Consider the following 27,002-nt stretch of genomic DNA (forward strand, 5'->3'; position numbering starts at 1 on the left):
TCCCCCCTAACTCCCTACCCTCCTTCCCCACAATCCTTTGGTTCAATGTACCATACCCAGTCCAAGTTTCCTCTTTCTGTCCTTGCTTTTTAAGTTCCTCCTATGGGAGAGATTATGCAGTATCTGTCCTCATTTTGCCATCTTTCTACAGTTGTTAACTTTGATTTGCTTGCAGTGACCAGCTTCCAGTTGAAAAAAGGAAAGAAAGGTGTTAATATTCTACATACAGAACTTCAAAGGCAGTACAACTAACTGGAAAATCATCAGATTTCCTAGATATACACAGTCTGTTCCTTCAGCATACTTACAGAGAAAATTTTGTTTTACCACAATTCTTACATTAAGAGCACTTCGTTTGTAAGGGCATGTGACACAGACCACTCTAGCCCAGATGTGACAGTGGTCCCCAACACTCTCTACCTTTCTCCCCATACACTGGTGTCACCCCAACTTCCTAGCATTTTATGCAACAGATGCACCTTCTCTTCTTCCATCAAGTTTTGTGCATCCATTGTGTTACAGACATTAGGAAATACAAAGTCGACCAGGTGGTGGTGGTGCACACATTACAATGCTAAGTGCTCACATTACAATGCACAAGGATACAGGTTCAAACCCCTGGTCCCCACCTGCAGGGGGAAAGCTTTGCAAGTAGTGAAGCAGGGCTGCTGGTATCTCTCTGTCTCTCTCCATCTCCATCTTCCCTACCCCTCTCAATTTCTCTCTGTCTCTATCCAACAATAAATTAATAAAAAAAAAATATTAAAAAAAAAAGAAGGAGTCGAGAGGTAGCGCAGCAGGTTAAGCACACATGGCACAAAGTGCAAGGGCCCGGCTTAAGGATCCAGGTTTGATCCTCTGGTTCCCCACCAGGGAGAGTCACTTCACAAGCAGTGAAGCAGGTCTGCAGGTGTCTATCTTTTCCTCCCCTGTCTTCCCCTCCTCTCTCCATTTCTCTCCATCCTATCCAACAATGATGACATCAACAACAATAATAATAACTACAACAATAAAAATAAAACAAGGGCAACAAAAGGGAATAAATATTTTAAAAATTAAAAAAAAAGAAAGAAATACAAAGTCGGACAGGGGTAGATAGCAGGGCAGGGGTAGATAGCATAATGGTTATGCAAAGAGACTCTCATGCCTGAGGCTCCAAAGCCCTAGGTTAAATCCCCCACCACTACCACCACCATAAACCAGAACTGAGCAGTGCTCTGGTTAAAAGAAAAAAAATACAAAATCATGACTAGGGAGGTAGCTCAGCAGGTAGAACACAAAATTTGCACACATCAGGCCTGAGTTCAATTTCCAGCACCAAAAGTTTTGATAGAGATAGTGAATCAGTGAAACAGAGAAAGTAAGAGAGCATAGCACAGCACTGAAGCTTCTTCTAATGAGATAGGAACCCAGATTGTATGCATGGCAAAACAACACACTATCCAGGTGACTTATTTTGCTTGCTCTCCCTACAAATCTTTTTTAAAACTGAAATAAAAATTAATGGTTAGAGGGAGTCGGGCTGTAGTGCAGCGGGTTAAGCACAGGTGGCGCTAAGCTCAAGGACCGGCGTCAGGATCCCGGTTCGAGCCCCCGGCTCCCCACCTGCAGGCAGGTTCCTTCACAGGCGGTGAAGCAGGTCTGCAGGTGTCTGTCTTTCTCTCCCCCTCTCTGTCTTCCCCTCCTGTCTCCATTTCTCTCTGTCCTATCCAACAACAACGACATCAATAATAACTACAACAATAAAAAAACAAGGGCAACAAAAGGGAATTAATTAATTAATTAATTTTTTTTTAATTAATGGTTAGAGGGCACAGTGGTGGTTCACCTGTTTGATCACACACATTACAGTGCACAAGGACCCAGGTTACAGGCCCCCAGTCCCCACCTGCAGGGGGAAAGCTTCACTAGTGGTGAAGCAGAGCTGCAGGTATCTGTCTGTCTCTTTCCCTCCCTATCACCCCCTTCCCTCTCAATTTCTGACTGTCTCTATCCAATAAATAAATAAAGATAAAATTTTTTTTAAAAAATTAATGGTTAGGGAGTGTGGTGGCACACCTGACAGTCATATATTACAATGCTCAAGGATCCAGGTTCAAACAACACTCTTCATCCTCACTTGCAGAGGGGAAGCTTCAAGAGCAGTGGAGCAATGTTATAGGTGTTTGTTTGTTTGTTTGTTTGTTTATAAGAAAGACAGGAGGAGAGAGAAAGAACCAGACATCACTCTGGTACATGTGCTGCCAGGGACTGAACTCAGATCCTCATGCTTGAGAGTTCAATGCTTTATCCACTGCACCCACTCCCGGACCACTCTCTCTCCTTTTTTATCTCCCCCTTTCCTCTCAATTTCTCTGTACCTAGCTAATAAATAATACCAAAAACCAAAAAATGAATGCTTACATTAACTGAATATAGATTGGCTCATAAAAGCTTAAACCAAGGGTACCCAAGTAATGGCCAATGTAATAAGACTGATCTCACTAAAATATTAGCATTTTTAGAGAAAGCAAATTATCCATTGTCTCTTTAATAACAAAAGTGAATTTTATTTGATAAATAGTGATTATTTAGAACAGGTCCTGGAAAAGGATGACAGAGAACCTAGTGGGAGTTGTATTGTGTCCATACAACTCCCACCACCAGAGTACGATATCCCATCACCTCCATTGGAAGTTTGCCTATTCTTTATCCCTCTGGAAGTATGGACCAAAGATCTTTATGGGGAGCAGAAGGTGGAAGGTCTGGCTTCTATAATTGCTTCTCTGCTGGGCATAGGCATTGACAGGTTGATCCATACACCCAGCCTATTTCTATCTTTCCCTAGTTGGGGTAGGGCTCTGAGTAAGTGGCCTGCCCAGGGAAGTCAGGTTGGCTTCATGGCAGCAACTTGGCAGGTGTAAAACATTAAGATATAAAGCAGAACAAATGGTTTAATAATCAGGAAATCTAAAGGTAAGAATATAGCAGATGAGATTTGGGGTCTTCATGTTGGAAGAAGCTAAGAAGTCTATTTTAGGTGTATTCCAAGGGGCCCATGACTTTACTAATTTTTGCCTGAACCCAACAACTAATATGCGGATGAGCTGAGTACTGTCTGGGAAGATGGTGTCAGGGTTGAAAATAGACTAGAAGACTGGCTCAGGGCAGAGAGAAGCTCCCAAATATAGGAAAAGTATATAAATACCGTTAACTGTAAACCCCATCAGGCTGAGCTAGGGCCCATGTCTATTCATATTTAGCACAGGAACCTGTGTAACCTCTGCAACCTTTTCAGTCTTTCAGGATGAGCTTGAATTCCATGGTCATAACTAGGTACATTTTAGGCTGCACTCATTTCAGGACCAGTCTTCCTCAAGTGATAGAGTATGTTGACCCAACCTCCCTCTGGAGAGTGGGGTCATTACTACCACTGTTGTTCTACATTGAAGGCAATGTCCTGAGAAGCACACAAGAAAGTTTATGATGCTGTTCCTGATGGAGCTGACCAGTGATAGTGGAAAGAGGGATCTGTTAGAAGTATAGGCCCATCATATCTATGTGGGAATAAGGATTCCCTGACTGAGGCCCGGGATGATAGAGTGATGTGGTAGTGACCAAAGAGGCCATCATTAAACACTTGTGTTATTTTCAAAACATGTTTTGTAGTTACTCTTGCAATTTATTTATTTTTACCAGAGAACTGCTCAGCTCTGGCTTATGGTGATGTGGGAGATTGAATTTGGGACTTTGAAGCCTCAGGCATGAGAGTCTCTTTGCATAATCATTATGCTATCTCTTCTGACCTTCTCTTTCTTCCTCTCTTTCTTCCTCTTTCTTTCTTTCCTTTTCAGAAGCATTATGTTGCCTCCCCAGCCCACTTGCATTATTTCTAAGACATGTTTGTGGTTACACTTGCATTATTTTTAAAAGAACTGCCATGCACTGTTATATACTGCTGGCTGAACAGTATTTGTTATATCTAGCTGTTTTTTCACAATCTATTGTTTCTATCTGGGCTGGCTTCTGCCTGAAAATAGCAAAGCATGAGCACTACAACTGTCTTATCCAAGATGACTTCCATATGTTCTTTTTCTTAACTTCCACACTGAAAGATCCTGAAACAAATATGCCTCCTGATACTGCCTGCCCACACTCAGTAGGATTTCATCTTGACCTATTTCTCTGCACACACTGGTATCAATCATGACACCCAGATATTTTTACTGATGGCCCTAAGCTGCACAGAAAAAAAAAAAGACATAATTAGCAATTTGTTTGACTCATCCAGGACCTCCGGGAATGATTCATACCCTCAGCTGCAGAATCAGTCACCATAAATATAACTTAACCTCTGCAGTGTACAAGCCATGGTTCTCCACAATGTCTGTGTGTATACTGTCCACCTCACTGTTAACAGTATTGAGTCCAACCTCTTTTCTTTTTAGATTTAATTTATTCATGAGAAAGACAGGAGGAGAGAAAGAACCAGACATCACACATGTGCTGCCGGGGATCAAACTCAGGACCTCATGCTTGAGAGTCCAAAGCTTTATCACTGCGCCACCTCCCGGACCACAAGTCCAACCTCTTTATCATCTCACTCTTTCATATTTTTTTCAACCCCCACCCCCAGGAAACAATCAGTCTCAGCTCATATGACTCTGTCAATGTGAAAGCCATTGAAGAAATGTCTTTGAAAGGAAAAGGTGGTTCTCTCTTTAGTCCAAGACTAGCAACACAGAGAAATCAATATGTTAGTTGTTGAGAGGAAAGGAGGCCATTTACAGGAGCCCATGAGCAGTAAGTGAAACAGACCAAAGAAAACTGACTGACAGAAGACAATCTTAGGGCCATGGGTAAAACTATCTGAGTATCATGATTGATACCAGCGTGTGCAGAAATAGGTCAAGCTGAAATCTTACTGAGTGTGGGCAGGCAGTATCAGGAGTCCCTTTTTTTTTTTTTAAAGGGTCTTTCAGTGTGACTGACAGAAAACAATCAGTGGCAGGGGGTGGGGTGAGGATGGATGGCTGACTAGCAGAGCAAAGCTAAGAATAAAGATACATAGGGGCAAGATAGCTGACTGCACTCTACCTACTGGTGAAAAATGTCAACATGGCCTCTGGTCCTTCTGCAATAAACCATGTAGTCCTGATTTCTTTCTTTCTTTTTTTTTCTTTCGTTTTCTCTCTTTCTTTCTTTCTTTCTTCCACCAGGGTTATCACTGAGGCTCTGTGCCTGCCTAATGACTCCAACATTCCTAATGGCAGTTTTTGATGTTGTTGGTCCTGTTGGATAGAATAGAGACAGAGAATGATTATATATGTGTGTGTGATTTATTCATTATTTATAAATGAGAGAGAGAGAAAGAAAGAAAGAAGGAGAGAGAAAGAACCAGAGAATCTATCTGGCAAATACCATGCTGGGGCTTGAATCCAGGACCTCACTCTGGAGGATCCAGTGTACTGTCTACTGCACCACTTCCTAAGCTTCAAAAAGACATATAGGGGGCTGGACGGTAGCACAGCAGGTTAAGCGTGCAAAGCGCAAGGACCAATGGAGGGATCCCAGTTCGAGCCCCTGGCTCCCCACCTGCAGGGGGGGGGGTCACTTCACAAGCGGTGAAACAGATCTGCAGGTGTCTGTCTTTCTCTCCCCATCTCTGTCTTCCCCTCCTCTCTCCATTTCTCTCTGTCCTATCCAGCAAAGATAAACAAGAAGGGCAACAAAAAGGGCAAAAACTGGCCTCCAGGAGCAGTGGATTCATAGCGCAGGCACTGAGCCCCAGCAATAACCTTGGATGCAAAAAAAAAAAAAAAAAAAACATATAAACACATCCTATTTGTCATTCTCACCCACATTTTCAATCTGGCTGTCCCTCCCAACCTTCTCAAATTCTGCCTACCCAAACCTTTCTCACTTTCCAGGCCCCAGCTTGAGTTGTCTCCCTCTCTCTTAGACACCTCTCTGGGTGCTTCAATGCACCCCATTATTCCTGCTCTGTACACCACAGTAGTTAAAACCTGTTTTCCATTGGTCTGAAATTCAGGCTGAGTCTCTCCAGTAATAGTAAGGCCCCTTCCAGGAGAGTTTTTCCACAATATCACTTTTTTTCCCTTTCTACAGAAAATGAGCTCAGTAAAAGAATAAAGAATGGTGCTTTGAGCTTGCCAGAGGATAGCTCGCCCAGTAGACTGACGCTGAGGAATTATTCTGATGCAGTCTCCGCCCCCAGGTTTTACCACACCCCGCGAAATCCTAGCAGTGCCCCCTTCAACCAATCCTGGCCCCACATGTCACCCCTGGTTGTCGCCCAATAAAAGCCCCCTCACCCCCCCCCCACTCTCTCTGGGCTCTTGGCTCCCCCTCTCTCTCGGCTCCTTCAGCTTTCTCTCAGATCTCTCTCCCTTCTCTCGCCCCGTGGTCAGGTAGTGGGGACGGCCATTGTCGGCTGACTCCACGTGGCCTGAGCCCCCCCCATCCTATAATAAAGATTTGTGTACCCCACTTGCTCTGGACTTCCTTTCTCTTCTCCGCAGTACAGCCCGACACCTGACCTTAACAACATCTGGTGCCCCACATTGGCCGCCATTTGTTGTTAATGTTCAGAGGCTCCAGCTGGCCGGGCTAGCATCACAGTGGTAGACAGAGACAGACTCGGGGACACACGGCTGGGCTGGGAAGCTGTATATCTTTATTCTCCAACGGGCAAATCACCACACCATGTGCTTCCCCATGTTTCTTCCTCCGCAGCTGCTGCTGGGACTCTGGACGTCCTTAGCATACGGGGCAGGGAGAAAAAGGGGCGCGAAACTAGCAAGGACCAAACCATTTCTCTCAGAGGTAGGGGGAAGGGGGCCAAACCAACACGAAGAATACCAACAGTAGACTGCACACTATCCCACATGCAAGGATCCAGGTTTGAGTCCTCAGCCACCACATAGGAACATCATGCAAAGGGGAAGCTTTGTGAGCAGTAGAGTGCTACTGTGGTATCTCTCATTCTCTATGTGTGTCTCTCTTTTCTTCTCTGTCTCCAACCATCTAATATGGAAAAAAATAATAATAAGTCTGCTAAGAGTGGTAGAATTGTGCAGGCACGGGGAGTCAGGTGGTAGCGCAGCGAGTTAAGCGCATGTGGTGCAAAGCACAAGGACCTGCATAAGGATCCTGGTTCGAGCCCCCGGCTTCCCAGCTGCAGGGGAGTCGCTTCACAGGCGGTGAAGCAGGTCTGCAGGTGTCTATCTTTCTCTCCCCCTCTCTGTCTTCCCCTCCTCTCTCCATTTCTCTCTGTCCTATCCAACAACAAATGACATCAACAACAATAATCATAACCACAACAAGGCTACAACAAGAAGGGCAATAAAAGGGGGGGGGGGGAATGGCCTCCAGAAGCAGTGGATTCATGGCTCAGGCACTGAGCCCCAGCAATAACCCTAGAGGCAAAAAAAAAAAAAAAAGAATTGTGCAGGCACAAAGCTCCAATAATGGCCCTGGTCGAAAGAGACAAAGAAGTTTTGAAACCATCCTTGTTTCAATTTTGTTTGGCTCAAAATATCATTTCAAGCAGCATAAATCTTAACAGCGTTAGCAGCAGGTCCTTATTTGGGGATTGAATTAGAAGCAACATAGTTGAAAATACACCCAGCAAAGGACTTTCTCTACAGCTGGTGAAGAAGAAATGAACAAAGCTGGAGACGAAGCAAACCAATATAGTCAGCAAGCTGAGACAAATGGCAGCAGCTGCCAGAGACGATGTCATACTTAGAATGACTTGCTGGCTAGAGATTGGTTCTATTCTGAGAATTCGTTTCCTCTGCAAAAATGAAAAGTTTGAACACAGTGCATCTTAATTAGAGTTCTAGGGGCCTGTGAATACAATACAAAAAAAGGATTTACAGCCCACAATTTTCCAAGAAGGTCCTAAGATTTCTGGCAAGGGGGAGTCGTTTGCAATGAAGTTTTCATCTTGGTAAAGAAATGATACAAAGGAATCATGTGTTTCTGCATGTCTTATGCTCAAAGGATGAAAATAGGCATCCCCAAAGTTTCATCTGTGCCTTCTGTTAAATCACTTACTCATGTGTTCAGTCATTGAATTTCTGATTGTGCTGAGCATTGTGCTAAACACTGAAGAAGAAAAAAAAAAAAAAACAGAAATCCTCGCCTACAAGAAAGCCAAACTGTAAGAGAAACACAGTGCCTTTAAATAAGCCAAATCCTGTAATAAGAATTTGCATTATACAAATAGCTCACTTGGACAGTTTTGCCATGTGTGAGACCCAAATTCAAACATGGCCCCCAGTCCATTGAAGGGAGCTTCAGTGCTGTGGCTTCTTTGACTTATCTCTCTCTGTGCCTCTCTATATTTAATTTAAAAAGAAAGGGCTTGGGAGATAGCATAATGGTTACACAAACTCTCATGCCTGAGGCTCCAAGGTCCTAGGTTCAATCCTCCACACCATCACAAGCCAGAGCAGAGCAGTGTTCTGATAGCAAAACAAACAGGAAGAAAGAAAGAAAGAAAGAAAGAAAGAAAGAAAGAAAGAAAGAAAGAAAGAAAGGAAGGAAGGAAGGAAGGAAGGGAGGAAGGAAGGAAGGAAGGATCAGGAGAGCAAAAAGTAAGATCAAGTCATGGCTAAATGATTCAAGGAATTAAATAATCAACTTAGATTGAGTGGGATACTTGGTGGGTGTTTTTTTGTTGTTGTTTTTGTTTTGTTTTTCAAAACTTGAAGATGACAATGATTTCTTTTCAAACTGTTGACACATAGGTACAATTTCTCATCTCTCCTTGATAGGTATCTGCACATCACTCCCACCACCAACTTAAATTCTTCTCCATCATCATGCACCAGGACCCCAATGGCCTCTCTACCTCCTCTCATCTCCCCCTCAACTAGAGTCTCCTGCTTTTGGTGCAGTATACCACACCCAGGTCAACTTTCACCCTGTATCTTCCCTTTCTTTCCTTGTTTCTGAAGTTCCACCTGTAAATGAAATCATCCGGTGTTTGTCCTCCTTCTGGCTTACAGTGATTTTTATGGTGTGAACTCTTACTACCTTTGACTTGGTTGTAGATCACTGCAGACCCAAGCAAAGCTTTGAATGGTTAGTGGCATATCTCTGAGGCTGAACAAAGTATATTATGGAAATGTACTCTGAAAGGGAAAGATCAAGGAATGGAGGGTCAGACCTGACAAAATAAAGGCAAATCATCTGCCTAAACTACATCATTTCTTACCAGTAATAGCACAGCCAGGGGTGAGATATCACTCCAAGGTGCCCTGAGAAAAAAATCTGGGACCTGTCAGTGGGGATAGAGGACAGAGGAGCTTCTCAGATCAGCAAATGCCCAGATGGGAGAACAGGCAACATCAGACACTTCACAGGAACAGAGTTTAAATTCAACAGTCAGCACATTCTCAAAATACTATGACTTTAAGCTGTCACAAGGACATGTAGTTTATCAGCTAGAAGTCTAGGTTAGGGTAAAATCTAACACACACACACACAATGCCAGCTTTTGACAAATGAAAAAAAGTTCTGGAGAACATCCTTCATGCTCTGTTGACATACTTAAATATCAATGAGCTGTATTCTTTAAAAAAACAGTCAAAAGGGCATTTGTGACTTTTTCACCAAAATTTAAAAATATCTTTCCTTATCTGTTAAAGTGCAAGAAGTAGAAGACACATATTTTAAAAAAGAAGATTCCAGGGGCCAGGTGGTGATGCACCTGGTTGAGTGCACATGTTACAGTGTGCAAGGACATGGGTTCAAGCCCCTGGACCCCATCTGCAGGGAGAAAGCAAGCTTCACAAGTAGTGAGGCAGTGCTACAGGAATCAATCAATCCTCTCTCTCTCTTTTTCTCCTCCCTCCCTCTCTTTTCCCCTCAATTTGTCTTTATCCAATAAATAATTTTTTTTTCAAAATATTCCACCTCACACCTGTGAGAATGGCCTACATCAACAAATCAAGAGATGACAAGTGTCAGCCAGGTTGTGGAGAAAATGGAACTTTGCTGCACTGCAGGTGGGAATACAAACTGGTGTGGTCCCTATGGAAATCAGTATGGAGAATCTTTAAACAAGTGAAAATGAAAATACCTTCTGATCCAGCAATACTACTCCTTGGTATTATTCAAGAACATAACGGTAAGTTGAAGGAGCATAGGCAACATAACTGCATTGTTCACAATAGCTTAAGAATGGAAGCAGCCTAAATACCCACTGGCAAATTGTTAAAGGATTTTGGAGGAGGTGGTCTGGGAGGTGTCAGGCATAAGGTCCCGGATTCATTTCTCCTCAGCACATGTACCAGAGTGATGTCTGGTTCTTTCTCTCTCTCCTCCTACCTTTCTAATAAATTAATCAGAAATCTTTATTTTTAAAAAAAAGGATTTTGGAGGTGTATATTCTTTAGAGTACTACTCTGCAATAAAAATGACATTTTATCTTTTGGGACAAAACAGATGGAACTGGTGTTAATTATGCTTAGCAAAAAAAGTAAAGAGGTGGGTTGAGCAGCGCAGTGGGTTAAGCGCACATGGCGCAAAGCACAAGGACCCGCGTAAGAATTCGAGTCCGAGCCCCAGCTCCCAGCTCCCGCTTGCAGGAGGGTCGCTTCTCAAGTGGTGAAGCAGGTCTGCAAGTGTCTATCTTTCTCTCCCCCTTTCTGTCTCCTCACCTCTCTCAATTTCTCTCTGTCCTATCCAACAACAACAACAATAATCACAACGACAAAACAACAAGGGCAACAAAAGGGAAAAAATGGCCTCCAGGAGCAGGATTCATGGTGCAGGCACCAGCATGGAGCCCCAGCAATAACCCTGCAGGCAAGAAAATAAAAAATAAAAAATAAAAATAAAAGTAAAGAGGTGAAAGACAATTACCAGATGATTTCACTCCTATGTGGACTATAGAGAATTGAAACACATGAATTTGACCAAAAAAAGTTTTTTTTAATTAGCCAAATTGCACACTGTATCTCTAAGACTTTGTGAACTATGGTATGGTTGGGGAAAGAGTGGTTATACATAACTCTAGTGGTGGGTGCAATGTGGAACTATATATACCCTGTCATCTTAGAACCTTGTAAACCATTAATAAAAACTACCAAAAAATTTAAATGAACTAAAAACAAAAAAAAAAGGAAAAAAAAAAACAAATGAATGAAATGTTTAGGAGAGCCTGGTTAAGCTAATTATTTTCATTTATTTTTAAGTGTATTATATTTATTTTAATGATTGTGTGTGTTTGTCCGTCCAGACCACTGCTCAGCTCTGCTTTATGGTGGTGTGAAGGATTGAACCTGTGACCTTGGAGTCTCAAGAATGAACCTTTTTGCATAGCCACTATGTTATCTCTCCCGCCCTCATTCATTTCATTTAAATAGCCCTTGAGAACACACCTAAGTATTATGATGATTTGTCACTGTTGTTATTCGGAAAGCATGCTCTACACAGTTTTGTAACCACATTTAAAGGGTGGGCTTAGAGGGATCTGGAGCAACCAGCATTGTGGGCAATGCAAAGCCGGCCCACCTGGTGGGGGGCGTCCCCCTAGCACCTAGCCCCAAGTGTCACGGGCTCCCGCAGGGTATTCAGGGTCTCGCTCTCACAGGGGAACTTCTTATCTCAGAGGTACTTGGGGTTGGGGGCAGCCCGTCCCAGTCCCAGGCCCAGCAGCCCCGGGCCCCGCAGCCCCGCGCCGCGGCCAGTCCGCAGACAGGAGGGGGCGGAGCCAGCGGGTGTCGCGAGAGCCGCCGTCACGGTCACGCGCGCGGTGTCGCGCCGTGGGAAGCGCAGCGCTTCCGCAAAGATGGCGGCGGCGAGAGGCGCTCGGCTGCTGGGCTGGGGCGGCCGGCAGCTGCGGCGGGTACTGGAGGCCGGGAGGCAGGCCTTGCCGGAGCCCGGCCCCTCGTCGGCTGCTGTGGCCGGAGTAGCTCTGGCGGCAGCCGGCGTGGCCTGGTACCACGGCCGCAAGAGCGTGGCGGCGCCCGAGGGCGGCCCGGCAGTGCTGGCGCAGGTAGGGGAGCGTCATCGCTGCGACCTCGGTGGCCCGGGCGGGGGGCAGGTGCCCGAGGCCCGCCTCCCCGGAGCGCTCATCATCTCCACTGGGTCTGGCTGACTCAGGAGGGCGTGCCTGCCTCTCTCTCCTCCCCTCCCTCTGCAGTCCTGCTGGGGTCCTCACCCCGCCCCGACCAGCCTTTCTGGTCTCTCTCCCCAAACCCTTGCAGCCCCTGATGCTTCTTTGCCCGCCTGGTAGAGTGGTCCCGTTATTATTATTATTGTTGTTATTATTATTCAGATATTGCTAAAAATTAACTGACGACTCCAGACTCGCTGGTCTCCTGTAACCAAAGCTGCCACTTGATCGCAAACCTTAATGTTACCAGAGTGTCCCAGAAAACTTTTGAGACTGTAGGGGAATTACTTCTCTGTCGTGGATAGTCGATAAGTTTTTTGTTTTTTATTTTTTGTTTTGGGGGGGTAAATTAAATGTGGTGTTTTGTTCTTTTTCTGTATGTTAGATGTAGGCCTTTTTAATGGAACACTCGGAACAGTGAAGTGCAACAAAAGAGTAAAAAGCCCACTTTGTGAATTAAAACCAAGTCTTGGCAAGTGATACGTATTTTACTTATATTGAGTTAAGACAATACATGCAAGGAGCCGGGCGGTAGCACAGAGGGTTAAGCGCAGGCGGTGCAAAGCGCAAGGACCAGTGTAAAGATCCCGGTTGGAGCCCTCGGCTCCTCACCTGCAGAGGCAGCACTTCACAGGCAGTGAAGCAGGTCTGCAGGTGTCTTTCTCTCCCCCTCTCTGTCTTCCCCTCCTCTCTCCATTTCTTTCTGTCCTATCCAACAACGACATCAGTAACAACAACATTAACTACAACAATAAAAAAAAAAAGAGCAACAAAAGGGAATAAATAAATTTTTTAAATGTTAAAAAAAAAGACAATACATGCAATCACTCTTCCTCATTCCTACACCATTTCTGATTACAGAAGGAGCAATTCTAAGAGTTTATAAGATTGTTGTTGATCATGTGCCTTGGCATCATCACTGGTTTCTCTTCTCAACCCCTTAATTCATCCTGTTTAGAACCTGTGATTTAATATTCCCAAGAGTATTGCTTCACTCATGTGAATTAACCTTTCTTCAGAAACTATAGTGCCTCATTCTAGGATAAAATGCACTTTTTAATTTTGTCATTCAGAGCCTTCTATAATAACACTCAAGCACACCTTCCGATTCACTCTCCGTAGGCTCTAAGGCCTCGGGTTCAATCCCCAGAACCGCCATAAGCCAGAGCTGAGCTGGCCTCTGGTAAATTAAAAATGATTCATTCACTGTCTCCTGAACACAACTTCTTTTTCCCCTTTAGCATTGTGTAGGTTATGATTTGATTTTATCTATGAATTGGTTTCTTTTTCCTGGCCTATTTCAGGAGTGGCACACTAAACACACACGCATACACACAAAAGGTTGCTTATGTCTTCCTCCTTTGAAATTAGTGTGTCTATGAAACCTGCCCTCCCCGTCATGTTATTGACTAGAGAAGTTCATATATTTATGTCACAAATTCAGCTTTGACCCATTAGTGAATGGGTTGAAATAAATACTGGATTTAGAGAACTGTTACAGTAATTCAGGAGAAAATTGATAGCTGTGTTGATGGGTGAATTTGAAAAGAATTAAGAAAGGTGTGTAAGACGTGTGAGGTGCAAAAAAGTAAAAGAAAGAAAAGAAAACTGAGTTGCAAAACTCTTGTGTAAAATGTTAATTGTCCTCTTTGAGAAAATATATGTCTACACTGTGCAGCAGAATACTGCCTCCTATAGGAATCCTTTGGGAACTTGTTTTAGAGCATATCAGCATGACAGTTTATGTGAACAGTTTCTTCTGAAGCACTTAAATATATTTTAAAACTCTTCTATAATGTCAGTACAGTAGTTTTCCCCCACCCTTATCTGCATGAGATGTGTGCCAGTATCCCCTGTGGATTTCTGAAACCACAGAATAGTGCTTTTTTTCCCTTCCATACTTGACAGTGTTGTATTTATATGATAAATCACTTTACACTTTATATGATAATTTCATTTATATATTAGACACAGTAAAAGATTAACAACCAGAGTAAAAATATAAAATAAACGTGGTCCAGGAGGTGGCGCAGTGGCTAAGGCACTAGACTCTCAAGCATGAGGTCCTGAGTTCAATCCCTGGCAGCACATGTACCAGAGTGATATCTGGTTCTTTCTCTTTCTCCCCTATCTTTCTCATAAAATCTTTTTAAAAAAATAAAAATAAAAAATATATATATATAAAATAAACATAACAGTTCTATGGTAAAGGTTATATCTTAAAATATTTTATAGTATCTAATTCTTTTTAGAAGACAGTTGGCCACCAGTAACAAAAAACAGTGGCCAAGGAAGGAGGAGTGCATTACAGGCACAACATCTATACTTTAGGCTCCACTCCACACTACCCCTGTTGTTGTGGAGAAGAGAAAGAGGAGGTCCGGAGCGAAGAGGGAACACAAATCTTTATTTGCGCTGGCACCTCAGAGTTGGGTGCTAGAGAAGCAGGTTGGGCCACGGCAGTAACCTTTCCTGCGTCTGAACACCTGAGTGAAGCGCTGGTGCGGAAGAGGAAGGGCTTTTATAGGAGCAGCTTTCGTGAGAATGGGAAGGGGGAGGAGTAACCATAGCACTCCAGGATAGGATAATAACTCTCATGAGAATGGGAAGGGGGAGGAGTGACCAAAGCACTCCAAATATCCCGGGGGAAATAGACAATGCCCTGAGGGCACAACATGGCGGAAACAGGCACTCTGAGAATGTCCCAACTCTCGCAGGAACTAGCAGTAGCCTGAGGAGACAACATGGCAGATGTTACTGCATCTGCACAATTTCCTAGCATACCCCCAAGAAAGCAAGTTTCTCAATAAAGCTGTCCTACAAAGTGTTCAGTTTCCCAGTACATAAAGTATATATATATATATATATATATATATATATATATATATATATATGTTTTCGGGGGCTGGGCAGTAACACAGCAAGTTAAGCACACATTCCCTGGGCGACCTGCATAAGGATCCCGGTTCAAGCCACTGGTTCCCCACCTGCAGGGACATCACTTCACAGGAGGTGAAGCAGGTCTGTAGGTGTCTGTCTTTCTCTCCCCCTCTCTGTCTTCCCCTCCTCTCGATTTCTCACTGTCCTATCCAACAACAACAAGGGCAACAAAAATGGGGAAAAATGCCTATCGGAGCAGTGGATTCAGTAGTGCAGGCACCAAGCCCCAGGGATAGCCCTGGAGGCAAAAAAAGTTACATTTTCACTGCATTATACTTTATTTATTAAGTGTACACTAGGTCTTGAAAACAATATCTATACATTAATAAAAAACAATTTTTTAAGTGAATAACACTGGGAAGGCAGTGCAGTGGGAGAGCATGAGGTCCTGAGTTCGATTCCTGGTAGCACTTGTGCCAGAGTGATACTCTGATATCTCTCTCTCTTTCCCTCTCATTCATTTGTTAGCTGGGGAGATAACTCAGAGCAGTAATTCAGGCATTCCTGAAGTTCCAGAGGCCACACAGGTTCAGTCTTTGGCAATATCTTTCTGCAGAACATGAGCAGGGTTCTGGTCTTCTCTTTCCTTCTGCATGCCGCTTCCTCCTCTCAATCTCAATCTCTCTCTCTCTCTCTCTCTCTCTCTCTCTCTTGTTCTCTCCCTCTCTCTGTCTCTCATAATAAATATCAAAAATCAGTCTTAATGGCTTTGTTGCTAAAAGGCTATTTATGACCAGAGCCTCTGAGCCCTAATCTTCATGCTTGCCAGAGGATTCTCACCTCCATGTTGATGGAAGCTGATTGATCATCATGGTAGTTGCTGAAGCTTGTGGTGGCCTTCAGCTCTCTGTAACCTTGGGAGCAAGGGGGAACACAACTATGAAGTTCATTTTTCCTTTTATGAAAGACTTCTCTGTGGCATGTGATGCCACTTGATTGTATTTTGCCCACAGTAGAACTTTCCAAATTGACATCGATCTCAAACGTCTGCTGCTGCTGCTTCTGCTGCTTTATCAGTGAGGTTACGGTATTTTCTAGATCTTCTGGTGATGTGCTCAAAGCATTTTCAAGACTAAGTTTCATCTCCAGGAGCTTCTTTTCTTTTTGATTAGTGATTTAATATTGATTTACAAAATGGTAAGGTAATAGGGGCATAATTCCATACAGTTCCCACTACCAGACCTATATGTCCCATTCCCTCCACTGGAAACTACAGTAGTTCTCTTAAGATCACCAATGTGGACTGATTCTATAACTGTCTGTCTATATCTATATCTGTGTATTTATATTTTCCCATTTTTTTAATGGTCCTGCCTTCACTTCCTTTCTTTCACCCCTACATCTACTACTACTTTCTTCCCAGTGTGTTTAATTTTTTTCTTCTTCTTTCTTAGATAAGTGAAACAGTGCCTGGCTTCCTCTGGCATTTTCCAGATTCATTTCCCATTCATTGATGGTATGAAAACAAGATTCCTGTTGACTAATGCCTCTGGTCCTGGTAGAATGGGGATACAGAGCCCTCTTGTCATCTTCCCCTAGCATTTACCCCTCTGGGAGTATAAACCAAAGTACTTTTTGGGGAAGTTCTGTCTTCTGTAATTGCTTCTCCACTATACATGGACCCTCAGGGAACTTCTTTCTTTGCTCATTCATAAAAAGTAACTCTGCTTCTGTGAGATTTTATCAGTAGATTGCATTGATTCCATTGTTTCTCAGCCTCCACTTTCCATTCTAGTTCTCTTGCTATCCTACCACATCTACTGTTACTTCCTCTTCTGCATTATCCATGAGACATGGAATTGACTTCTATGTGCCTGATAATATTAATGCTGTGACCCCCCCCCCAGAAATCATGAGCATTTTTTTTATTTGAAAAAAGGAGACATTAACAAAACCATAGGATAAGAGGGGTACAACTCCACACAATTCACACCACCAGATCTCTGTATCCCATCCCCTCCCCTGATAGCTTTCCTATTCTTTATCCCTCTGGGAGTATGGACCCAAGGTCACTGTGGGATGCAGAAGGTGGAAGGTCTGACTTCTGTAATTGCTTCCCCAATGAACATGGGCGTTGACTGGTGGATCCATACTCCCAACCTGCCTCTCTTTCCCTGGTTGGGCTCTATTCTTGATAGCATTTGAAATGGTGAACACTTCCAGAGGTTTTCAACTGACTTTGCCCTGATTCCCTAGAAGATTCACTATATGTGGTAGTGATAGCCTTAAGGAATGCACTTCTTATGTAATGAAGCTTGGTAGTCAACATTGACCGCCATCATCCCCTCCACCCCCGCCATGGGGGCTGCAGAATGGATGTTGGTCAGCAGGCATGAAAACACCATCCATTGCCTTATACATCTCCATCTTGGGGGAACAGGTGGATTGTAATCAAGCAATGATATTTTGCAAAGACTTATTTTCTGAATGGCAGGGCTTTTTCCTCAACTGTGGATGTAAAATATTCAGTAAGTTCAGGAATGAGCTTCAGTTCACTTCATACTGATAACAGTAGTGCAGTGGGGAGGCCTGAGTGCCTTGCACCTCCCACCACTGCATAAACATTTTTTATTATTATTTTTTAATTTTTTTTTATTTAAGAAAGGAAAAATTAACAAAGCCATAGGGTAGAAGGGGTACAACTCCACACAATTCCCACCACCCAATCTCCATATACCATCCCCTCCCCTGATAGCTGTCCCATTCTCTATCCCTCTGGGAGCATGGACCCAGGGTCGTGGGTTGCAGAAGGTGGAAGGTCTGGCTTCTGTAATTGCTTCCCCGCTGAACATGGACGTTGACTGGTCTATCCATACTCCCAGTCTGTCTCTCTCTTTCCCTAGTAGGGTGGGTCTCTGGGGAAGTGGAGCTCCAGGACGCATTGGTGGGGTCTTCAGTCCAGGGAAGCCTGGCCAGCATCCTGATGGCATCTGGAACCTGGGGGCTGAAAAGAGAGTTAACATACAAAGCCAAACAAATTGTTGAGCAATCATGGACCCAAAGTTTGCAATAGTGGAGAGGAAGTGTTGGGGGGGGTACTCACTGCAAACTCTAGTGTACTTCTGCTTTCAGGTATATATTTTGCACTGTGTATGGATACGTGTGAACATATGCTCTCTCTCACAGAACCTGGTATATATCTAGTTTTGGGGACTTTGTTAGAAAGTGATCCACCTGGGATGGAATTAGAGAATGCTATGAAAGGAAAGGTCTCACCTGAGTAATGAAGCTGAAGGGTTGTCATTCCACACCTGAAGTCTCTGGACACAGTCTGAGCTGAAGCGTGTTGAGGTGGCAATCATTGCATTGATTAGGTTGTGATCAGCTGATGCAATATTATTTGGTATGGATTGGGAGAGGCATGTGGGAAAGTGGGCCCTATCCTAAGGTTCCAGGACTGGGTAGGCTCTATAATGGAGATGTGAGGTTCCTGCTGTCTTAGGGTTCAAAAAGACAACCGATAGTTAATGTTATCACATTATTTGGTAATTGGGTTAACTTTGAAAAGTCCTTTTGTTAGGGTTTGCTGTATAGTACCCAGTATCTTGTAAATAGCTGTGCCACAGGTTGCCTCTGATCTACTTGGTCTAGGCTTTTGAGAGAGTCTGCATATCAAATACACAGCCTATATATTAAGAAGACTCAGTCTGTGTTTTAAAAACTTCGAGACATACGATTAATTTTTCCCCTCTCATATTAATTAACTACTGATTTACATGACTACACTTTACTAGGAGTGTACATAAACACCATTCCCACCACCAAAATACTGTATTCCATCACACCCACCCACCCCCACCCCCCACCGGCCCAGGAAGCTGCATGTCTACCCCTCACCACAGGGTTTTTACTTTGGTGCCCTACTTTCAATTTAGTCAGATCCTGCTTTTAGTTTCCCTTTCAGATCTTCTTTCTCAACTTCTGTTGATGAGTGGGATCATCCCATACTCATCTTTATCTTTCTGACTTAGCTCACTTAACATAATTCCTGCTAGCTCTGTCCAAGATGGGTCAGAGAAGGTGGGTTCATTGTTCTTGATAGCTGTATAGTATTCCATTGTGTATATATACCACAGCTTTCTCAGCCACTCTTCTGTTGTTGGGCATCTGGGTTGCTTCCAGGTTTTAGCTATTATGAATTGTGCTGCTATGAACATAGGAGTATACACCTCTTTTTGGTTGGGTGTTATGGAGTCCTTGGGGTATAGCCCCAGGAGAGGAATTACTGAATCATATGGAAGGTCCATGTCTAGCCTTGCAAGAGTTTTCCAGACTGCTCTCCACAGAGGCTGTACCAATTTACATTCCCACCAGCAATGCAAAAGGGTTCCTCTGTCCCCACAGCCTCTCCAGTATTTGTTACTGCTGTCCTTTTTGATGTATGCCAATCTTACAGGAGTGAGGTGGTATCTCAGTGTTGTCTTAATTTGCATTTCTCTGACAATCAGTGACCATAAACATTTTTAATGGCATCTATAATGGTGGTCTCTCTAGTGGCCCACTAGTTATCTACCAATCTAGTATTCTCTCTGTGGTCCCTTGTCATAAAATAAATGAACATTTTAATAAAGAAAAGGAATCTGGGTATTTGAGCTTAGCACATATAATATACTGCCTTGAAGTATTATGTTTTTGGTTTTTTTTATTTTTTTTTTATTTAAGAAAGGATTAATTAACAAAACCATAGGGTAGGAGGGGTACAATTCCACACAATTCCCACCACCCAATCTCCATATCCCACCCCCTCCCCTGATAGCTTTCCCATTCTCTATCCCTCTGGGAGCATGGACCCAGGGTCATTGAGGGTTGCAGAAGGTAGAAGGTCTGGCTTCTGTAATTGCTTCCCCGCTGAACATGGACGTTGACTACTCCCAGTCTGCCTCTCTCTTTCCCTAGTAGGGTGTGTCTCTGGGGAAGCTGAGCTCCAGGACACATTGGTGGGGTCTTCAATCCAGGGAAGCCTGGCCAGCATCCTGATGGCATCTGGAACCTGGTGATTGAAAAGAGAGTTAACATACGAAGCCAAACAAATTGTTGAGCAATCATGGACCCAAAGCTTGGAATAGTGGAGAGGAAATGTTAGGGAGTTACTCACGGCAAACTCTTGTGTACTTCTGCTTTCAGGTATATATTTTGCAGTAGTTTATGGATACGTGTGAACATAAGCTCTCTCTCACAGAAACTGGTGTATATTTAGGTTTTGGGACTTGGTTAGAAAGTGAACCACCTGAGATGAAATTAGAGTGTACTATAAAAGGAAAGGTCTCACCCGAGTAATGAAGCTGAAGGGTTGTCATTCCACACGTGAAGTCTCTGGACACAGTCTGAGGTGAAGCATGTTGAGGTAGCAATCGTTGCATTGGTTAGGTTGTGATCGGCGGATGCAATATTATTTGGTATGGATTGGGAGAGGCATACGGGAAAGTGGGCCCTATCCAAGGGTTCCAGGACCGGGGGAAGTAGGGGCTCTATAGTGGAGATGTGAGGTTCCTGCTGTCTTAGGGTTCAAAAAGACAATCGATAGTTAATGTTATCATCACATTATTTGGTAATTGGGTTAACTTTGAAAAGTCCTTTTGTTATGGTTTGCTGTACAGTATCCAGTATCTTGTATATAGCTGTGCTATTGGATGCTTCTAATCTACTTGGTCTAGGCTTTTGAGAGAGTCCGCATATCAAATACACAGCCTATATATTAAAAAGATTCAGTTTGTGTTTTGAAAAACTTTGAGACATACAATTAATTTTCCCCCTCTCATATTAATTAACTACTGATTTATATGTCTACATTTTGCTAGGAGTGTACATAAACACCATTCCCACCACCAAAAGACTGTAACCCATCCCTCCCACCCACTCCCACCCCCCACTGGCCCAGGAAGATGCATGTCTACCCCCTCACCACAGGGTTTTTACTTTGGTGCCCTACTTACAATTTGATCAGGTCCTGCTTTTAGTTTCCCTTTCAGATCTTCTTACTCAACTTCTGTTGATGAGTAGGATCATCCCATACTCATCTTTATCTTTCTAACTTAGCTCACTTAACATAATTCCTTCTAGCTCTGTCCAAGATGGGTCAGAGAGGGTGGGTTCATTGTTCTTGATAGCTGCATAGTGAAGTATTATGTTTTAAAGATTAACATTCTAAACTAGTAAAAACACCTAAGATGGATTCTCTTTGATATTTTTGAAAGCATATTGTACATCTTGTGAGTCTAAACAAATGGTCACAAACTCTTAATAAGGTAAAGCAAGAAATATGGATTGTGAGGCCAGGTGGTGGTACACCTGGTTGAGAACACATTCTACAATGCGCAAGGACACAGGTTCAAGCCCCCGGTCCCCACCTATAGGGGAAAAGCTTCATGAGTGGTGAAGCAGGACTGCAGGTGTTTCTCTGTCTCTCTCCCTCTCTATATCTCCTTCTGACTATATCCAATAAATAAAGCTAATAAAAAATTTTTTTGAAAAAGGAATATGGGTAATTGGGTTGTAAATGATCAAACAGGGAAAAATGTAGTAACTTTAGCAAATGTGCAAAGTTTGATCAGATGTAAAATTTTTAAAATATATTTTACCTATTTTTATTTATTTTGGATAGAGACAGAAGCTGAGAGGGAAGAGGGAGAGGGAGAGAGAGCCACCTGCAACACAGCTCCACCACTTATGAAGCTTCCCTCCCTGCAGGTGGGGACTGGCATCTTGAACCAGGTCTTCACACATTGTAGTGTGTGCACTCAACCAGGTGTGCCACCAACTGGCCCAGTGTAAAATTCTTTTTTCTACTGCATATCAGTAAATGTTTTAAAACCTTTAGTAATGAATTAATAAGATACAGCTATTTTAACTTGCTCTAAATGCCCTAGATAATTCATCAGATCAGTTTAGCCATGATCTCTTTTGAGTTGACTGGCAATATGACTGGCAGTTGTTTTTTGTACAAAGGAGGAGGACTTAAAAGACATTCGCAGTGGGTGAATCTAGAACTTGCTGCCATGTGTTTGGATTAGAGTGTATTTTTGTGCAGTGCATTGGGTTTCATAATAGCACATTTAAGATCGGAATGGCAAGGGCAGTTAACTTTACAGCAACATATAGAAGCTTGATAACCATAAAACATTGTAAAGCCCAGTAAAGTCTGAAACTTTCCTGCAACAGTAATGCAGGAATGCAAAGAAGTCTTTATACTTTATCGCCTTGGGTAAAAATGTCTCTAGAAGCACATGAGGGATGACAAAGCTTTGATGTTTATAAACCCAGCTGGAAATAAAAAAAAAAAATCAAAGTGTGTAAATGACTAGATTATGAAAAGGAAAGATGACAAAGTGGTACCCTGTAATTAGAGGTAATTTGCGCTTTTGACTTAACTATTTGTCCTGTTTGAATGAAAGGTTGTCGTACTTTCCTTCCTTGTATAATAGAAGAACAGTACTTACATATCCGATCGTAAATCTATGGAGGTACTTTGTGGGGGGCTGGCAGGCAAGAAAGAAAAGAAAAACAAATTGTAATGTAAAAGCAGATGCATCTTTTCATCTTCCCTTCTGCAATTATATTTATTTAGCTGAACCCAAGTTCAAAATTACTGTTTGCTTTGATTTCGTAAAACATATGTTCTAGTAAATGATACATACAAATCAGTGCTTTTGCTACTGTGAGTTTGGGAATTTTATAAATTACAGCAGAGTAGAAGCATGTCCTAAGTAACCAGTAATAGCAACATGTAAGTGTTAGAGTCCTAGTTTTTAAATATATGAGAGATATTTGATAAAGTAAATCAATAACAAATATATTCTCTTAAGTAACATATTCCTCACAAATGATATTACCAAGTATTTAAAATTATAAACTCAGTATTAAATAATACTTATGAATTATATATTTAAATATACCTTGGTCTACAAGAGAGTTGTTAATTTATTGATAAATAAGAAAAAAATCTGACACATGTGGTACCAGGGGTCAAATTCTGGACCTCATGCTTGAAAGTCCAATGTCTCACCCACTGCCCCACCTCCTGGGCTGTAAGTAGGAATGTTTTTATTAAAATTGCCTTAAAACTTTGCAGGACACTATTGATATGTTAATAAGTGTTATTCATTCAAATAATAGAAAGAAAGTTAATGACTATGAAGTTAAGAAGTTATTATGGTGATTCCAGTGGGCTTCTCTTAGAGAAAGTGAGCTATTCTTGCTCTTCTCAAACCTCTCTTAACCATCTCTCCTTATGCTCCAGCCTCTTTTCATTCATATTTTGCTCTAGCTGTTCCTCTGCTAAAACATGTGTTTGGTGAATACCTGTATGGTAAGGCACTTTACCATGACTTCAGTGCCACATCCATAAAAAGAACAAGGGCTGGCAAAATGGATAATGCATTGCTTTGCCATGTGCATGACCCAGGTTTGAGCCCAGCTCCCACCACACTGAAGTAATCTTCAGTACTGTAGTCTCGGTCTCTCTGTCTCTCTCTCTCTCTCTAATTGGATAGGACAGAGAGAAATTGAGATGGGAGGGGGAAATAGGGAGACAAAGAGAGACACCTGCAGACCTATTTCACCACTCGTGAAATATCCCCCCTGTACATGGGGAGCTGGAGCTCAGACCCAAGTCCTTGCACTTGGTAACGTGCACTTAACCAGGTGCAACACCAGCCAGGCGTGCCCCTCTCTCCCTTATCCACTTAGCCTACTTTCTTATCTCCTTTCCTCTCTCATCAATTCTGTTGCCAGAGCCTTAAAAGTTTTGTTTTGTTTGTTTGGTGTTCTCTTTCTGGCTTATTTCACTTAGCATAATTTTCTCAGGGTTCCATCCATATTGTCTCAGATGCCAAGATTTCATATATATTTATATATGTTGTTGTGGCCGTTTTTTCCATTTTGTTTTTGTTATTATTGCTGTTGATTTGTTGGATAGGACAGAAAGAAATTCAGAGAGGGGGGTAAGAGAAAGATAACTACATACCTGCTTTACCGCTTATGAAGAAACCCTTCTGCAGGTGGGGAGCCGGGGGCTCAAACTGGGATCTTTATGCCGGTCCTTGTACTTTGTATGTGCGCTTAACCTGCTGCATTACTGCCTGACCCCCAAGATTTCATCTTTTTTTTATAGCTAAGTAACAGTCCATTATGTGTATATACCATATCTGTATCCATTCATCCATTGACGGACATTTAGGCTGTTTCCACATTTTAGCTGTTGTGAATAATGTACAAATCTTAACTTGAATCTTTTCAAATTTGTGTTTTCTATTTTTTGAGAGTTCAGAAATAGCCAGTATAGCATTTCTTCTTCAAATACATTTATACAGTTAAACAATTTTTATCTGGATTTATTGAGCTCCAAGCTGAAGCAAAAAAATAAAAATAAAAATCCATCAAGACCTAACCACGCCTGGTGCTGGGCCTGAAATGCATTGTATCATTCATTCCAGTTTATACAAGAGTGTGAAACAGCTGGTGTGATCCAATTTCATAGTATTCTGTTTCTGAAATTCCATTATGTCTGCCATGGGAAAAAAGAAAAATCAATATGCTTGGTACAGTTCACACTGAACCACCTGTCATTAGTTTTTACCTCTTTCCTCTTGTTATGAAAGTTTATAACTAAAGTAGACAATAATTTGTAGTTATAATAAAAGAGTCAAGAGCCTTTCCCCCCTCACTTGTATGCATATTTAGTATAGTTGGACATATATAAAAGTCTAAAGCTAATTTAATAATTTTTGTTTGTTTGCCACCAGAGTTATCTCTCAAGTTCAGTGCCAGATCTATGAGTCCACTACTCCTGGAGACCTTTTTTTTTCTATTTTTTTCTATTTAATTTAATAGAGACAGAGGGAAATTTAGAGGGGTAGAGGAGATAGAAAAGGAGAAAGAAAGACACCCAAATACCTGCTTGTGAAGCTTTCCCCCTGCCGGTGAGAAGCAGGGGCTTGAACCAGGGTCATTATGCATGATAATGTGGGCACTCAACCAGGTGTGCCACAGCCCGGCCTAAATTGTTAGTAGGAAATTCACAGCTGTCACAGCTGTTAGTAGGAAATTCACAGCTGTCCTGTGAACCATTACCTCTCCCAGGAAAATGATTTGGAAACAAAATTAATAGGACTTAAAATATATAAGGATAAAATCCAGCCTTTAGCATAGTAGTTCAAATATTGAAATCTTATTATTTATTATTCTGTTTAACATTTTACTATGAGTTTAGAGTTGATTGCCATTCATAAAGCTATATTCCTTCTGAGCATACCTTTCCCCCCTTAACCATTTCACAGTCATAACCATGTGGTAAGGACTCGAAGTACAGAAACATGTGTAGGCTGGGGACATAGCATAATGGTTGTGTAAAAAGACTTTCAGGGGGCCAGGCAGTGGTGCACTGGATTAAGCATACATAGTATGAAGCACAAGGACCCGCACAAGGGTCCCGGTTGTGAAGGTGTCTTTCTCCATATCTATCTATCTATCTATCTTCCCATCTTCCCCTCCTCTCTCAATTTATCTATGTCCTATCAAAAAAAAAAAAAAATAGTCGCAGGAGCAAAAAGAAGAAGAAGGCTTTCATGCCTGAGGTTCAATCATTCCAGTTCAATCCCTGGTACCACCATAAGCAAGAGCTGAGTAGTTATTTGGAAGAGAGGGAGAGGTGTGGAAGAGAAGGAAGAAGAAAGGGATGGAAGAGAGAGAAAGAGAGGCATGTGATACTTGAGGAAGTCATTGTTGTTAGACAATTTCAGTGGAGTTTTTAGGACTTTGAGAAATTTTTTATTTATTTATTTATTTATTTTTGTTGCTCTTGTTGTAGGACTTTGAGAAAATTTATCTAAGATTCTGGGAGTTTACACTTAGAAGAAACAATTCAAAGTGAGCACTTAGGGTAGTGTAGCTAACAGAATTTATCTTTCTGCTAATAAAAATAAATAAGTAAAGTATGATCTTACCTGCTGAGCCTCTTCTTAGGCCCCCAGAATTAATTCTTTTTTTATTTTATTTATTGATTCATGAGAAATGATAGGAGAGAGAGAACCGGACATCACTCTGGTACAGGTGCTGCTGGGGATCAAACTCAGGACTTCATTCTTGAGAATCCAGTGCCTTATCCACTACACCACCTCCCGGACCACCCAGAATTAATTCTTATCAAATAAACTCATGAAACTAAAAAGAAAGGAAAAGTGGTCTGGGAGGTGGTGTAGTGGATAAAGCAATGGACTCTCAACCATGAGGTCCTGAGTTCATGTACTACAGCACATGTACCACAGTGATGTCTGGTTCTTTCTCTTCCTCCTCCTACTGGTCTCATTAATAAATAAATAAAATCTTTTTTTTAAAGATTTTTATTTATTTATTTATGAGAAAGATAGGAAGAGAGAAAGAAAGAACCAGACACCACTCTGGCACATGTGCTGCCGGGGATTGAACTCATGACCTCATGCTTGAAAGTCTAGTGCTTTAGCCACTGCGCCACCTCCCGGACCACATCTTTTTTTTTTTTTTTTTAAGGAATGAAAAATAAACTGTATCCCATGTTTATCTTGGTGATGAGTTCAATTTGTCGTTAGAAGCAGTAAATGCGGGCAGGGGTAGATAGCATAATGGTTATGCAAACAGTCTCTCATGCCTGAGGCTCCAAAGTCCCAGATTAATTCCCCTACGCTACCATAAGCCAGAGCTGAGTAGTGTTCTGGTAAAAAAAAATAAATAAATAAGGCAGTAAATGCTTATTTAACCCATCTTCTGAAAAGGTATGCAGCAGAGGTTTACTGAAGTTCACCAGGGGTGTTCCATGAGGACACTACAGCCAAGGCGACCCAAGTTGACAGAAAATCATGTTCACCATGAGCAAAAACCAGGGCTGACTTTTTTTTTTTTTTAAGTCCACATAGTAATGCTTCATGCAATGCCCACCTCATTAACAGTTGGAGTAGCC

At 42.3% G+C, this 27,002-nt stretch overlaps 1 protein-coding gene and 1 long non-coding RNA gene across 4 annotated transcripts in view; one reads left to right on the top strand and one right to left on the bottom strand.

Moving 5' to 3' along the window:
* Positions 1–4,755: 4,755 nt before the first annotated feature.
* On the bottom strand, positions 4,756–11,678 carry LOC132539289 (uncharacterized). The gene is made up of 3 exons (XR_009550548.1): positions 11,397–11,678; positions 9,227–9,269; positions 4,756–5,270 (listed from the first exon to the last, which is right to left on the bottom strand). It is a non-coding gene; the product is annotated as an uncharacterized LOC132539289 (long non-coding RNA).
* Positions 11,679–11,777: 99 nt separating this feature from the next.
* The window catches only part of MICU2 (mitochondrial calcium uptake 2), a 65,513-nt gene continuing 50,288 nt past the window's right edge, over positions 11,778–27,002 (top strand). For 2 of the 3 annotated variants that reach the window (XM_060194716.1, XM_060194717.1), the window contains exon 1: positions 11,779–12,013. In XM_060194716.1, coding sequence (XP_060050699.1) covers positions 11,807–12,013 — 207 coding nt within the window. In that variant the 5' untranslated portion in view covers positions 11,779–11,806. Of the gene's footprint in view, positions 12,014–27,002 lie in introns of all 3 variants that reach the window. The other variant, XM_007529483.2, reaches the window with a different exon arrangement.

The sequence above is a fragment of the Erinaceus europaeus genome, chromosome 7 (assembly GCF_950295315.1).
Source record: "Erinaceus europaeus chromosome 7, mEriEur2.1, whole genome shotgun sequence".
Lineage (NCBI taxonomy): Eukaryota > Metazoa > Chordata > Mammalia > Eulipotyphla > Erinaceidae > Erinaceus > Erinaceus europaeus.